At 36.7% G+C, this 13094-nt stretch overlaps 3 protein-coding genes across 4 annotated transcripts in view; 2 read left to right on the forward strand and 1 right to left on the reverse strand.

The window, feature by feature from the left end:
• The first annotated feature begins 68 nt into the window (after positions 1 to 68).
• Positions 69 to 3314, forward strand: LOC143377171 (uncharacterized). Its single transcript, XM_076828197.1, has one exon. It carries the CDS (start codon positions 275 to 277, stop codon positions 2987 to 2989), a length of 2715 nt encoding a protein of 904 aa, XP_076684312.1. The 5' UTR covers positions 69 to 274; the 3' UTR covers positions 2990 to 3314.
• Positions 3315 to 4107: 793 nt separating this feature from the next.
• On the forward strand, positions 4108 to 5896 carry Dad1 (dolichyl-diphosphooligosaccharide--protein glycosyltransferase subunit). Its single transcript, XM_076828310.1, has 2 exons — positions 4108 to 4393; positions 5713 to 5896. Exons 1-2 carry the CDS (start codon positions 4189 to 4191, stop codon positions 5841 to 5843), a joined length of 336 nt encoding a protein of 111 aa, XP_076684425.1. The 5' UTR covers positions 4108 to 4188; the 3' UTR covers positions 5844 to 5896.
• Positions 5897 to 6449: 553 nt separating this feature from the next.
• The window catches only part of LOC143377189 (E3 ubiquitin-protein ligase AMFR), a 49643-nt gene continuing 42998 nt past the window's right edge, over positions 6450 to 13094 (reverse strand). The window contains exons 5-8 of one of the 2 annotated variants that reach the window (XM_076828224.1): positions 12295 to 12617; positions 11727 to 12114; positions 10238 to 10485; positions 6450 to 8050 (exon numbers count right to left, since the gene is read on the reverse strand). In XM_076828224.1, the coding sequence (XP_076684339.1) occupies positions 7897 to 8050; positions 10238 to 10485; positions 11727 to 12114; positions 12295 to 12617 (1113 nt within the window). In that variant the 3' untranslated portion in view covers positions 6450 to 7896. Of the gene's footprint in view, positions 8051 to 9065; positions 9351 to 10237; positions 10486 to 11726; positions 12115 to 12294; positions 12618 to 13094 lie in introns of those variants that run through there. The other variant, XM_076828225.1, reaches the window with a different exon arrangement.

A 13094-nucleotide genomic window follows, 5' to 3' on the forward strand; every position in this document is an offset into this window, starting at 1 on the left:
CTTGCTTCACTTTTTTTAATATCCCCGCGCAATCTCACGAGCAGAGTGCCTGAGCGCTCCACGGGCACGCAAGGGCACGCAAGGGCACAGGCCAGTACGAACCAGCCATACCGAAAATCTCCACGAGATCGCGAAACAACTCAATCCAGTTAAAAGAATTTCTCCCTAGAGTGTTGGCAGCGTAACGTTGAACGGGTCTTCCAGATCTTACAGCAGTTACGACATGAGTTTGAAAATTCATTTCTTGGAATCAGGATTAACTTATTAATGAAAGATGCGAGGTAATCAGCATGCAAGCAAGTCTTTAATGTCTGCAGTTTGCGAAGGAAGATTAGAACGCGTAAGAGAGTTAATTAGTTCTTTCGGTCTGCCTTACTCACGAAACCAGTCGGAAGGCTATGATTTACTTCGCACTGCTATCGAGAAGAAGCACGCAGAGATTGCTAACCTACTTTTAGCGAATGGTTGCAAAGTCAACAAAAAGAACAAAAATCGCGTCAATTCTCCGCTTCATTATGCTGCTATAAATGGCGAAGTGGAGCTTGTTCGCGTGCTTCTAGACAAAGGTGCTAAAGTCGACGCTAGAAACAGCCATGGTAAAACTCCACTTCACAACGGAGTTACAAGTAGGAAAACAGAAATCGTAGAGTTACTTTTAAACAAGGGAGCAAATGTTAACCACAGAGACAACAGCGATATAACTTCTTTGCATCTTGCTGCCGAGAATGGTACCGAAGACATTATCGAGTTGCTTCTAGTACGTGGCGCTAACGTCAACGCTAAAACACAAGATGGCAAAACTCCTCTTCACATTGCTGTAGAGAGAGGGTACATAGTAATTGTCAAGTATCTAGAACAACCTGGAGTTTCCGTTAATCTTATATACACCCACAAAGCACAGAAAGGTTATACACCACTGCGCCTCGCTATTGAAGAGAGATACGAGCAAGTTGTTAAACTACTTCTAGATTACGGAGGGAGCATCAATGCTCAAGATAACGACAACAAAGCAGTATTACACTTTGCTGTTAAAAACAGAAGTTCGGTAATGACCGAGCACATTTTAAAGCACTGTCCTGATCTCAACAAAAGCAACAGTAGCATTTTAAATGTTGCAATGCAGGGCTATGGGGATAGCTGTAACAAGATAGTTAAGAATCTGCTTGACTATGGTTTCACCCTCAACCCTGCAGATGCAAGTAATTGCGAATTGCTGCATATTGCTGCAGCGAGAGGATATTTGACCATTGTCGAACAACTCTTAAAGTACGGCGCTGATGTTAATTTGCTAGACAACTCGATATCTGGAAATGGTTGTACGCCCTTACACGCCGCGGTCAGAAACAAAGAGGAGGAAATCGCCAAACTATTACTAAGCTACGGAGCTGATGTAAACGTTCCAGATGGAATTGGAAGGACCCCGATATGTTACGCCGTTGAGAAGAATTGCAAAGAAATCGTTGAGGATCTGTTACAGCACGGCGCTGATGTTAACATTAGTGATAAGTTCGGGAAAACGCCGTTGCATTTGACTGTCTTAGAAATGGATGAAATACTTTACAAATATGCCATTGCTAACGATATTAGCGTTAACGGAGAGATTGCCAAGTTGCTTTTAACTAGGGGCGCTAATGTAAATGCTGAAACTAAAGATGGCGTAACGACGCTTCATGCCGCCACTTACAATGGATATCTGGCCGTTGTTGAGGCTCTTTTGGACTACAACGCGGATGTTAATTTTACATATAGAACGGACACGTTACCGTTCCTTCTTTCTGCCAAAGAAAGCGACAAAGTAATTAACGCGACGCCATCGAGCGAAGGAGGTGGTATAAATACTAAGCACAGAAACAGAATAACTGCACTTCATGTTGCAGCTTATAAGGGCAACAAACAGATTGTGGAAGTACTGCTAAGACGCGGCTCTAAAATCGATTCTAAGATTAGATGCGATATAACGCCGCTCCACATTGCTGCTGAAAGGGGTCATCTAGAAATTGTCAAGGTCCTTGTAAAATTCGGCCCCTGCATTGATTCCAAAGACGAATATGGCGCAACAGCGCTCCACATTGCTTGTAAGAACGGAGAGAGCCAAATTGTTAAAGCTCTTCTAGAATATGGTTCTGATGTTACTATTACGAATGGAGACAATGACACAGCACTTAACTTGGCTGTGCGTGGTATCAGTTCATTTTTCAATAGGCGTTACAATTATGATTCCGAGTATGATTATTTGTTTGGCCGGGACGACAGTTTTGATTCTTACGATAATTATCACAATGATTATCTTGATGATTATTACGCTTCTGATGGGCACAGTTACGATTCTACTGATGAGTATTATAGTCACAGTTACAGTTACCATCGGGATTACAATTATGGTTCCGATGATGATTGTGATGATCATAATTGTGGTCTCGTCATCCATGCTCATGCACACATCGCTGAAATTATTAAATGTCACATGGTCATGGTGAAAGTTGCAAATTTGTACGCGAGTAACGAAGACGTACTATCGAATAGTAGCGACGACGAAGACTTAAGTGATTTTCGGGACGAATGTGAGGAAGAAGTAGCAAACATGAAAGCTGAGAAGATTGGTAATTCTAATATCTCGTTTTATGATGTCTTGACGAAAGGTATAAATCAACTAACAATATATGCAGGAATTGAAAGTATAGTACAGGTCTTCAGATCAAACAATTGGGAAGAAAAATTTCCGATTTATTATAGTTTGATAAATAGTCGGTTTAAAATGGGGAAAAGAAGGAAAGTGTTACTGAATCGAGGTAATACAATTTTCCAATATTTTTTTACGAATTTCCTTGTTATACCACGTGAATGTACTGAAAAAATATTTAGTTATCTAAGTGATCAAGATTTAAGGACTCTAATGGAAGCTGGCAGGCCTATTAGTGCCAGCAGTCCCAGTCTTGATATTAGTAATATGGTAATTATTTCAAACGTATCTAAAGTATCATGCGCTTAAGTTAAGGAAGTATGTTCGGAAGAACGAGGACAGCTATAGTTCTTCTCAGTTTTTATATGTGTTTATTTTAATATAATGAAAGAAGATATTTTTTTTGCTTTGAATAGATGCAATCCATGGTGGAGCTTGCCTTGCCTGCCTTATCGTGTCCCTGACTCGGGTGGACCGAGTAGCTCGAGTTCCCGGGGGCGGTGAGGGAGGCGGGCAGTGCCTACTTGGTTGCAAGCGACGTCAAATCGACGAAGAAGTAGTTTATTTTTCAAACTATGTTTTGTATTATTTTGTTAGCTGTCGTTAATTTCAATAAAAGATTATTTTGTATTAATGTATTGTCTATTTCCGTATGTTACTTTTCCTAAGTTGTTTTTAAAATATAAATAGCAAAAATTCATTCAAAATACCATTTTCCATTTATTCGTGTCAAACGTACGTCCAAGTCTGGAAAGAAACACAAGATAGTAGATGTAACAAAATGTAAATATACATTTTCTGTCTTTTGTTACGAAAGATAGAAAATGCGTGATCGTGCCTCAGTCACTAAATAGTGGTCAGTCATTTGAGTGTCTCGTCTCTATAATTATACAGAGTTGGGCAAAATTAATTTGCCGTGTTAATTCGAAAGGGCGTATCTGCAACTTTCATTTAAATTGAGGTATTACTGTCAGGTAGCAGAAAAATAGTTGATCTATATGTATATTAAATAAAAAAGTCATATCTATTAAAACTGAAGATATAGCAGTTTATATTCCGGACGTATTTGAAATCGATACCTGATTTTGGGCGTATCTACCAAAGTTTTGTTACAAATATTTATATACCTTTTTATTCAGATTTAATATTTAACCTAATCCGATTTTTATAGCATACTGGGATAGCACAGAATACTAAAAGGCATTTAAATATCTCAGAACCACCTTTTGACCAGATACGCCCTTTCGAATTAATATGGCAGAATTCTAAGCATTAATAAATTCAAATAGATCCGAGGTATCCCGCTCTCGTTTTAGTTTTAAGCCTGGTCGCTAATGGCGCTGTATAATATCCCACTAATGCCATGAGAAATACCTATCTACAGTTATCTATGGTACATACTCACAGGTAAACAATTGTAATTGTACCCGTGTACCGGTCTGCCACGCGTACGACATAGCAGAGAAGTTTCATCCAACCTCAAACGAAACGGCAAAGGAATCGTAAAAATGACCGCCTTAACAGTTATCGGAAAGTTCTGGCACGAGTACACGAAAAGTACACCAAAGAAACTTAAATTAATAGACGCTTATCTACTGTACGTGTTCCTGACAGGTGTCATACAATTCATTTATTGTTGCCTGGTTGGGACGTTCCCCTTCAACAGCTTTCTAAGTGGATTTATATCTTGTGTCTCCTGCTTTGTTCTTGGAGGTATTTTATCATTAATCATTTTTATTCACATTCGCCGGATATTTATAAATCTTGGTTATCGCACTTGCAGTATTGATTAGATTATTTAATAGGAGGCTATTTTATCGATACCCGTGACAATTGCACTACATTTTCTAATTTCTACTGCAGTTATTTGTCTTTTTATAGAAATCGTAATAATTGAAACTTGATATTGATTTATTCGTAAAAGCTTTCTTTCAGTGGTAGACTTCACACGAATATTATAGTTGTTAATTATTGTGTTAATAATTAATTATATTATTCTATGATACCATCTGTTTGCTACTACCATTCTGCATATTCTTTTGAATAGGTTCTTTTTAATTACTTAATAATGTCTTTTGCGAACTGTAATTTTATAGGTTAGGATAAGGCCTAACTCAGGCGGGCCACTTTAGAACCACACCACAACCACAAAACGGTGGTATTTTGCAATTATTGTGTGGTTGCATTTGTATTTTGCTACTAAGTTTGTGGTGTGGTTTTTTGTCGTTGATACGGACTTCAAGCGACCACTGAAAAGTGGTGCATGAGTGCTTAATTCCACCGACAGCCCAACCACACAAAAACTGCAAAATACTACCGTTTTGTGGCTGCAGTGTGGTTCTAAAGTGGTCCATTAGAGTTAGGCCCAAAAGTAGGTTTTCCTATATGCGGCTGGTCGCTACGTTAACAATTTCAAAGTCGATTTTCTCGAAAATGAAGCACGATATCAAAAAAAGTTACTCTTTCTTTTCGACTGATAACACGTAAATGAGTCGAGAAAAAGCAATAAATTTTTTTGATATTGCGCTTCATTTTCGAGAAAATCGACTTTGAAACTCTTGACGCTGCGTCCTGTTGCGTATAGGAAAAACTACTGTCCTCCGATGAAAAGAAGTCGGCGAGAAACTTTGTGGTCCGAATAGCCTATCCCTATAGGCCCGCGTAGGGTACACGTATTGTCGCTATTGGCCAGCGCGACAACGTCGACGAATACAATGTAAGGAAACGGAACACGGGCGGTGGACTGTGTGTCGCGATGTATTTTCCGGGGGGCCGCCACGGTTATTTTTTAGCACTTATTTATTTTAATTATTGCGTTAGAATTAAATTCTGAAATGCCTAGTTTTACTGTGTTTCCTTACCTTATCACGGGAGGGGGTTATTTGAATATTATAAAAGAGGATCGCGACTCAAAAAAGATTGAGGAACACTGTTTTGGCATTTTATTAAACAGAAATATTAATGAAGGTGTTGAATTTAATTTAAAAGCATCTGGTGTAGATACAAATCTTTGTTTTATATTTCTGTTTCAGTTTGCTTACGGCTACAGGTGAATCCACAAAACAAAAGCCAATTTCATGGAATAAGCCCGGAAAGAGGATTTGCAGATTTTATATTTGCGCATATTATTCTCCATATTGTTGTAATGAATTTCATTGGTTAAAAATACAAAAAGAAACATTTTGTTGTAAAATTTTTTAATAAAATATTAGAAGCGCACTGGTATTATATGTAAACCTGTTGTCACTAATAACTGCATTATTTCAAGAATATCTGTATATTTAGGGAAAAACTGAATTCTTCTAGAAATTCTGATAGCAATCCAAAATTTATCATTTATCGAAATTTGAATTTTCGAAAATCCTTATTTGGGAAATTGAAATAATCAATGTTAAATAAAATACTATTCTCAGGTACTAGAAAAAGTAACTTTTAATCATTTTTAATAATTATAGGACGAGTGAAAAGCCAACATTTAAAACTGAAATAAAGCTTTGTTTGAACTGTATTAATTTTTCTTAAATTCTAGAAGATTGTGAATTCATTCGCTATGATGTTGAATTTATATTGGTATTTGATAATTACTTACGTGTATTAAATATCGATCCAGGAAAGTATGCTGTAAATTAAGTATTTGGCAATATTATGTCTTGTAACATATTATTATTCTTTCTTTTTACAGTTTTATTCATTGTGGGTATACAATATGTTCTTCATTTCATATATTTCTCAACAGAAAATAGTAAAGGGTATTTGATAAAAAAAAGTATTCCATCAAAGAAACGATTTATTTTACATGTTCTATATCGAGTAATTTTTTTTTACGTGAAACTTTATTTAGTTTTGTATCTCATTAACATTCAGATATAATTAAAAATAGTGCTGTCAACAGAAAGAAAACATTCCTAAGGAAATATTTTTTGTGGCATTTATGCTGAATATTGAAATCCTAATTATAAAAAAAAAATGTACTTTTATTCGTTATTCCCTATTAAATAATATTTTATTTGCAAACATACGTGTTTTAAATAGTATTTTCTCAAAACATTTAAATATTTCTTCGCAATTGCTTATATTACCTCTAAAATCAAACATTAAATATTGTAATAAAATTAATAACAAAAATTACAGTAACCATTTACTATTAAAAACGCTAAATGATTTTATTCTTTACTTACATGAAAAAATGTGAAAAAAAAATTCCTTCAACAATACATTCTTATCATTATCAGTCCTCTAATCCACCGAATGAGTATATAGTTCACAACCAGTCGATATTAATTGCTAAAATCTCCTTCTTCCATTCTTAAGAAAATCAGTTTTCTTACGAACAGAAAATTTCGATTCAAAACGAAAATCTTAAAACTGGAAATGTTAAGATTGCCAAGAAAAATATGTTTCTTAAGAAAATGAAATAAAAGTTCCTAAGTAACTTTTCTGCGTAACTAAAAAAATATGAGCTTCTATAAAAAGATTACTCCCCTAACGTATTCGACGATTAAATTTCCCAAGAATTAGTGGAGTTTCTTATACATGATATTAAGAATCTTGGGAAAAATTGTTCCGAGAAAAAAAGAGAGAAAAAGAAGCTAGAGAAAGAGGAATTAAGGCTTTTGAAAGCATTGTATTTCTTAACAATTATGATAATAAATAATGAATAAAAAATAATTAAGTGAGTAATACTTTTAAGTTAATTGTTCTTATTATTGCTAAAGAATTAAACAGTTAATACTTTAAGTTCATTGTCCTTATTTTTCTTAAGAATAAAAAACTCGTTTCCTTAAGGAAAGTATTTTTCTCAAGAAAAATGCACAGGATTTACAAGAAAACTATTTGTAAAAACCGAACGAAATTAAAATAGGAAAAAGAAACAAGAGGTATTCATGATTACACGGCGCAAGAACCTTTATCGAAACAAAAGAAATTTACCAAAAACTTGTGTCTCTAAAAATTATGTTTCTCGAGTGTAATAATGATTAAGATCGTTAAAAGAATCTTAGGAACGAACACACTGAATAAGGAAACATGGTTTTCTCAGAAACCAGGAACAAGATTTTTAAGGCGAACAAAAAAAAATAATATACGTATGTAAGTGGACGTCGATGGACGCGTTAACCAAGAAAATCAGTCGTATACTCTTCTTTGAAGAAGATAGCCGCTACGAAGCACGAAAAATCAAAATTGTTATTAATATATATTTCTCTGGTTTTCCTATTTTACGAGGTGACATTAGAGACACGTTGGTCAGCTTCATGTTTTTTTCGGCATTTCTCAAAGTATTTCCTCCTAGCGGCGAGTCTCATGTGTTCCTTTCGACGTTGGAGGATGAGCTCCCTCTCGGACGAGGATTTGGAAAACCGTCCTCCTTGGCTGGAAAATTTATGTGAAATGCTACTTGAACCACAATACCGCTGAAATCAAACTCTTTAGGGGTATTTAGGATATTATTAGTTTGATGCACAAATAATTGCGGTTTCTTTAATACTTATTTTAGAATTAACTATGTTTATGTAATATAACCTTTTAAAGCGTGGAATTCGCTCTATCGATTTATTAAGGTTAAGCGCTTATTTCCACTTCTGAGTCCTGCGACTAGCTGCTACAAAATTCTACAACAGATTTTGTAGACGCAAGTGGAACTAATAGCGAATTCGGCATCTCGCACTGAGTCTGTGCTGATGCCAGAAAAGGAGTGGAATTAGTTGTTTTTGATAGAGACGAAGGTAGCTCTGAATCAACCAATCCAAATCATTTTCTGGTACCAGCACAGAGTCAGTGCGAGATACCGAATTCGCTATAAGTTCTACAAATGGAGAAAAAGCAAGCCCGAGCGAGTTTATTGTATGAGTTCAAAATGGGCCTTAAAGCAGCGGAAACGGCCCACAATATTTCAACCAAATGTTTGCCCAGGGGACCAAACGTAGACAGTGTGCAAGCAATTCTCAGACACCAGCCGCACTCACCCACAAGGGAACAATCGCCCTTTAAGAGTGTGGAAACTAACCTCAAAGTCAAATAAGCACTCCCACTTTATCGCGTATAATTCCTAAAGTACACGAGATAGAAAAAAATGTTTCAAACAAAAGATTACTTGTGCGCTAAGCACTGCAAACTTGCGTTGACAAAATTTTGAAAAAAGTTTTTTTCGTCATGTATTTTTTTTAACTCTTTCAAGAAAATTCGTACATTTGCAACAAATTGGAAAATAACAAAGTTAAAAATCGCAATTATTTTTGCATCAATCGAATACAATGTTTAAATGTTTAAAAGGAAACAGGATGATTTAAGGAAAGAAGTTAAAGAATTTAGAGACATACAATACTTATAAAAATAGACAAAGAATGTACACTTATTTCGCATAGGTTTACAAATTAATTTGGATCAATATGAACAATTTATTTTATTTGCGGAAATCAACTGTACATAAATGATGATATAACGACGCCTAAGATTATTTGTGATGTACAGTTTTGTCTCGTTATGAGTACGACGCTCGGGTGACAAGCTGTGCCTTTAATGGAACGGTATGCGATTCGGATCGCCTTTTGTCTCTGCCGGCTTCTTTTAGTAATACGATACCGCTGCTATCTCGAAAGAAATTTAAGGCTTGTCGCTGTCGCGTGCCCTCCAGCTCATTGTGATCGTCAGTCTCTCGCATTCGCCGCGGCGACTACAAAAGAAGTGTACTTCTAACGAAACAGAGGAGCCGTACTTATAATGGGACAACATTGTATTTTCTTGTCTGTTTTCTTTCTTTTTTTTTTATTGATTTCCAGTCTGTGACTTTTGATTTCGTTTTATCATCTCCAGTATGATTGATTTCGGGACTAGACGCTTTTTGTCTATCTTTGCGAACACCATGCGTTCCTAAACTCTTCGACCTTCTCTTTGAATCACCCTGCATACACTGCTCATAATGAACAATACTTTGGATTTAAAGAACAGTGGTGACAATAAACTACCAACTTCCTTTCCTGTGAAGCGAGTATATTTCAAACTTTACACTTTTCCGTAAAATTCAACAGATATAGAATTGTTTAATGTTTCACGAACGTGCGTAACTTTAATCACCACAGTCAAAGCTCTTGAAGAGTACCATTTTGAAAACAGGCGCAATTTCATGCCAGCTAGTTTCAGATTCATGACTTAGGATCCTTCTTCAACTGTTGCGTCAATTAACCCCTTAAGTAGGAAGATAATTTTCACAAGCATCTACTTATTGAGATATCTCTATATATATATACAGCTACTAAAAAAAGTCTTATTTTGCTACGTTATAGAGTTTATAACTTGCTGATTCGTATAATCTTTATGTCACCACATCATTTTCTCGTATACAGTATACGCAGAATCGGGAGCTATATGTAGGAATTGGAGAGGATGGTTTCTAGAGAATATCGTCGTGAAAACACGCCCAAATTCCGCACAAGGTGGATATTCCTCGGCGCGAAAACACGCCGACGCCACTCGAAGCGTGCGCACGTCTCCTTCTGAATGACTATTCCATACCCTTAGCAAAATATGTAGCGCAAACTGGTAACAAAGAAGTGAAATTACCTGTCAACAATGGGAATGTCGAATCTTGGGTCGGAGGGTGGCGGCGCTGAAGCGGTATTCAAGGAAACACTAATCTCAGTAGTACTACGGATCTGAGGGACGGATTCCGTTTGAGGTTCTTCGATTAAGTGATGCGGTGGTATCAGCACCCCGTCAAGGATGTTCTCGACGGTCCACTCGACTGATCTTGTCACCCTGAGGTCTTCTACAATCAGGTTCCGCGGGAAATGCGGAAATAGCTGCTGCACCTGATACAATCACACGTGCTAATGATTAAACGCTCGCTCCCTTTAGTGACTGCGCAATCAATTTTGTAACGGAATTGGCTTATTTCAACTACGCAAGAAGCAGCCAGATTTTTTTTTTTAATTTGTTCCACAATACGTGTGTATTTATAACTATTCCCTATTAATTAATTCATTTGCGCTCTACGCTTTATTTATAGGAATATCTTGGACAGAGTCCACTCTTCCTTGAGTGGATAGCGATTTCTCTTCTACTGTGATTATAAAGGCACTGGGGGGGACATTTAGTTATTGAGAAATTGTAATTAAGGGCGGATTCTCATGTAGAAACGCTAAAAACGAGGTAACTTTGAAGATTTTTTTTTAAACAGACGGTGAAATGGAACTTGGAATTTTTATTATATGTCAACATTTCTGGATAAAAAAATTATTTTTCTAACCTGGTTTTGAAAATCCTCGGCGCCGGACTTCACAATTCGCGTGCAGCATTGCGCCTACAATTTTTCACCAAAACAGAAATACAGCATTTCTTTACTTGTATTATAAGATTTGGCCGTGGATAAACCTATTTGTTCAATAATAAATGCAAAATTGAATAAATAACAGGATTTAGGCGAAAAACTTTCGATTTTTATGGAACAATTTTTCTTCCAAGTCCTGTTAATTTTTCAATTTTGTATTTTTTACTAAATAAATAGGTTCATCTACGACACAATTTTACAACAAAAGTAACATATGCTGTATTTCTGTGTTAGTGGAGAATTGAAGGCGCGATGCTGCACGACAATTGTGAAGTTCGGCACCGAGCCCTTTCAAAACGGCTTTTGTTGCTACTTATAAATAAAGTATTTGGCAATAAAGAATTTTTATATCCGCGAGTCTTGCTAAAGATATAATAAATGTTTCAGCAAGTTTCATTTCATCGCCTCTTTAAGAAAAATCCCAAAAGCGTTTTTACATGAGGACCTCCCTTAAAGACCAAAGAAAACATTCCGTTTTTAGAAACATTAAATTTTGGTTTTTCCAATAAAATGCGATATGTGGGATAAAAAATGGCAAATTAATTAATTCTTTAAATAACTAAAACTGTACTCGATTTTCATTTGTACAACCCGATTAAACACAGCAGAAGCAAAGAAGTGTTAGACATGAAAAATGATAACAGAATCTATCCACAATTAAACTTAACGAATTTTGAAAATCATGTATGCTCAGACTGCTTGGCTCCTAAAAACTAAACTTGCCTGTCTGATCATGGCATCCATTTGCGAGTTGTTGTGTGGGATAGTAGAAATGTTTCCACGCAGCCCGTTATGAGAGACTTCAACGGAGAAGCTCGGTAACCAGGAAACGTATCTCGAGCCATCGAAATGGAAGAAATGATTCTCGTTTCTCCTGGCCGGCGTTTGTTGCTCGGTGGGTATTTCCTGTGTGCTCTCACGGTGGTTCGGCTGCATGCTCAAGGCAAGTCTGCATGTCGGGCAAGAGGTGTCCTGTTCCAACCAGGACTGCAGGCAGGAATTATGGAACAGGTGGCCGCAAGGTAGCTTTCGGGCGGTTTCCATTTTCTCCCAACAAATGGCACAGTTGTCTGAGTTCTCCGCCAGCTCCTCTGTGGTTGCCATTGGATAGCTGCAAGGAATAGGCTCATGAAATTGGGAACATTGCCTAAGTTAATCATAGTGTTCCCGGAATTGTTTGTCTTTGAATTAATAATTGCATTTAAGCTCCCATAGAAGCTTCGCATTCTGTTGGAAAGATTTCCTTAGTTAGGGCTACGTTTCAAATTCTACACACTGTTAGAACACTCACTTTTGTTCCATGTGGTTCAACACAGCCAGGTAGTTTCTATGCTTTGTAATCTTACGTTGGATTTCATAGAAAAGATATCTAAGCTGCATACAGATTACAAGTGACGCCATGCTCAGGAAGATGTTACTCCAAAGCAGCATGTGAACATGGTGGAGGAAATCCACGGCTAGCACTATTAGCTCTGCTGCTAGGTCCGTGTAGTAGGTCAAAGGACCTCTCTTGTCCCAAGAGCGCTGCGAGGAGGTGCCAGCTCCCCGTGTGTCGTACAAGTGAATAATGTATCGCACCATTACGTGAAGTGTTCTCACTCCTAACAGGATACACTGCAAACAGAAGAATAAAATAATGGCATCACGTTGCTTAAAGATTTTCTATTCACTTTTAGCTTTAGTATGTATTTATCCTTCTCACATTCAGCTACCTTTTACGCGTTTAGTATATCCTGCACTTGAGGGCTCTGTCTACTGTAACGCCCTAGGGAATTGCCATTCTTTGGAACTGGTTCTTGTCACACAAATAATGGTTTTGGTGGGTTAACGGGGTTTCTACTTGTTAATGCGTGCTTTGGGAATGCAAAGGGATTTATGTGTGGGGTTTTAGATTAGACCTGTATTTTTTTATACATATATGTTTGTCCCTGCATAGTTCCTCAGAATATGGACCGATTTTGATAATCTTTTTTTTATTTGAAAGAGGGTGGTCCCATCCTACCCTGTATTAATATTGGCCCAATGTTTTGCCAGTTCTGGTTAATAATAAAGACTGTGTCATTATATATAAAAATAAAAAGGTGAAAATAA

The sequence above is a fragment of the Andrena cerasifolii genome, chromosome 15, assembly GCF_050908995.1.
Source record: "Andrena cerasifolii isolate SP2316 chromosome 15, iyAndCera1_principal, whole genome shotgun sequence".
Lineage (NCBI taxonomy): Eukaryota > Metazoa > Arthropoda > Insecta > Hymenoptera > Andrenidae > Andrena > Andrena cerasifolii.

Bases quoted from the DNA above. Each gene is read 5' to 3' on its own strand.
- LOC143377171 (XM_076828197.1), top strand. From the start codon at position 275: ATGCGAGGTAATCAGCATGCAAGCAAGTCTTTAATGTCTGCAGTTTGC.
- Dad1 (XM_076828310.1), top strand. From the start codon at position 4,189: ATGACCGCCTTAACAGTTATCGGAAAGTTCTGGCACGAGTACACGAAA. The intron at 4,394-5,712 runs GTATTTTATCAT...TTTCTGTTTCAG, and splicing joins CTCCTGCTTTGTTCTTGGAG to TTTGCTTACGGCTACAGGTG.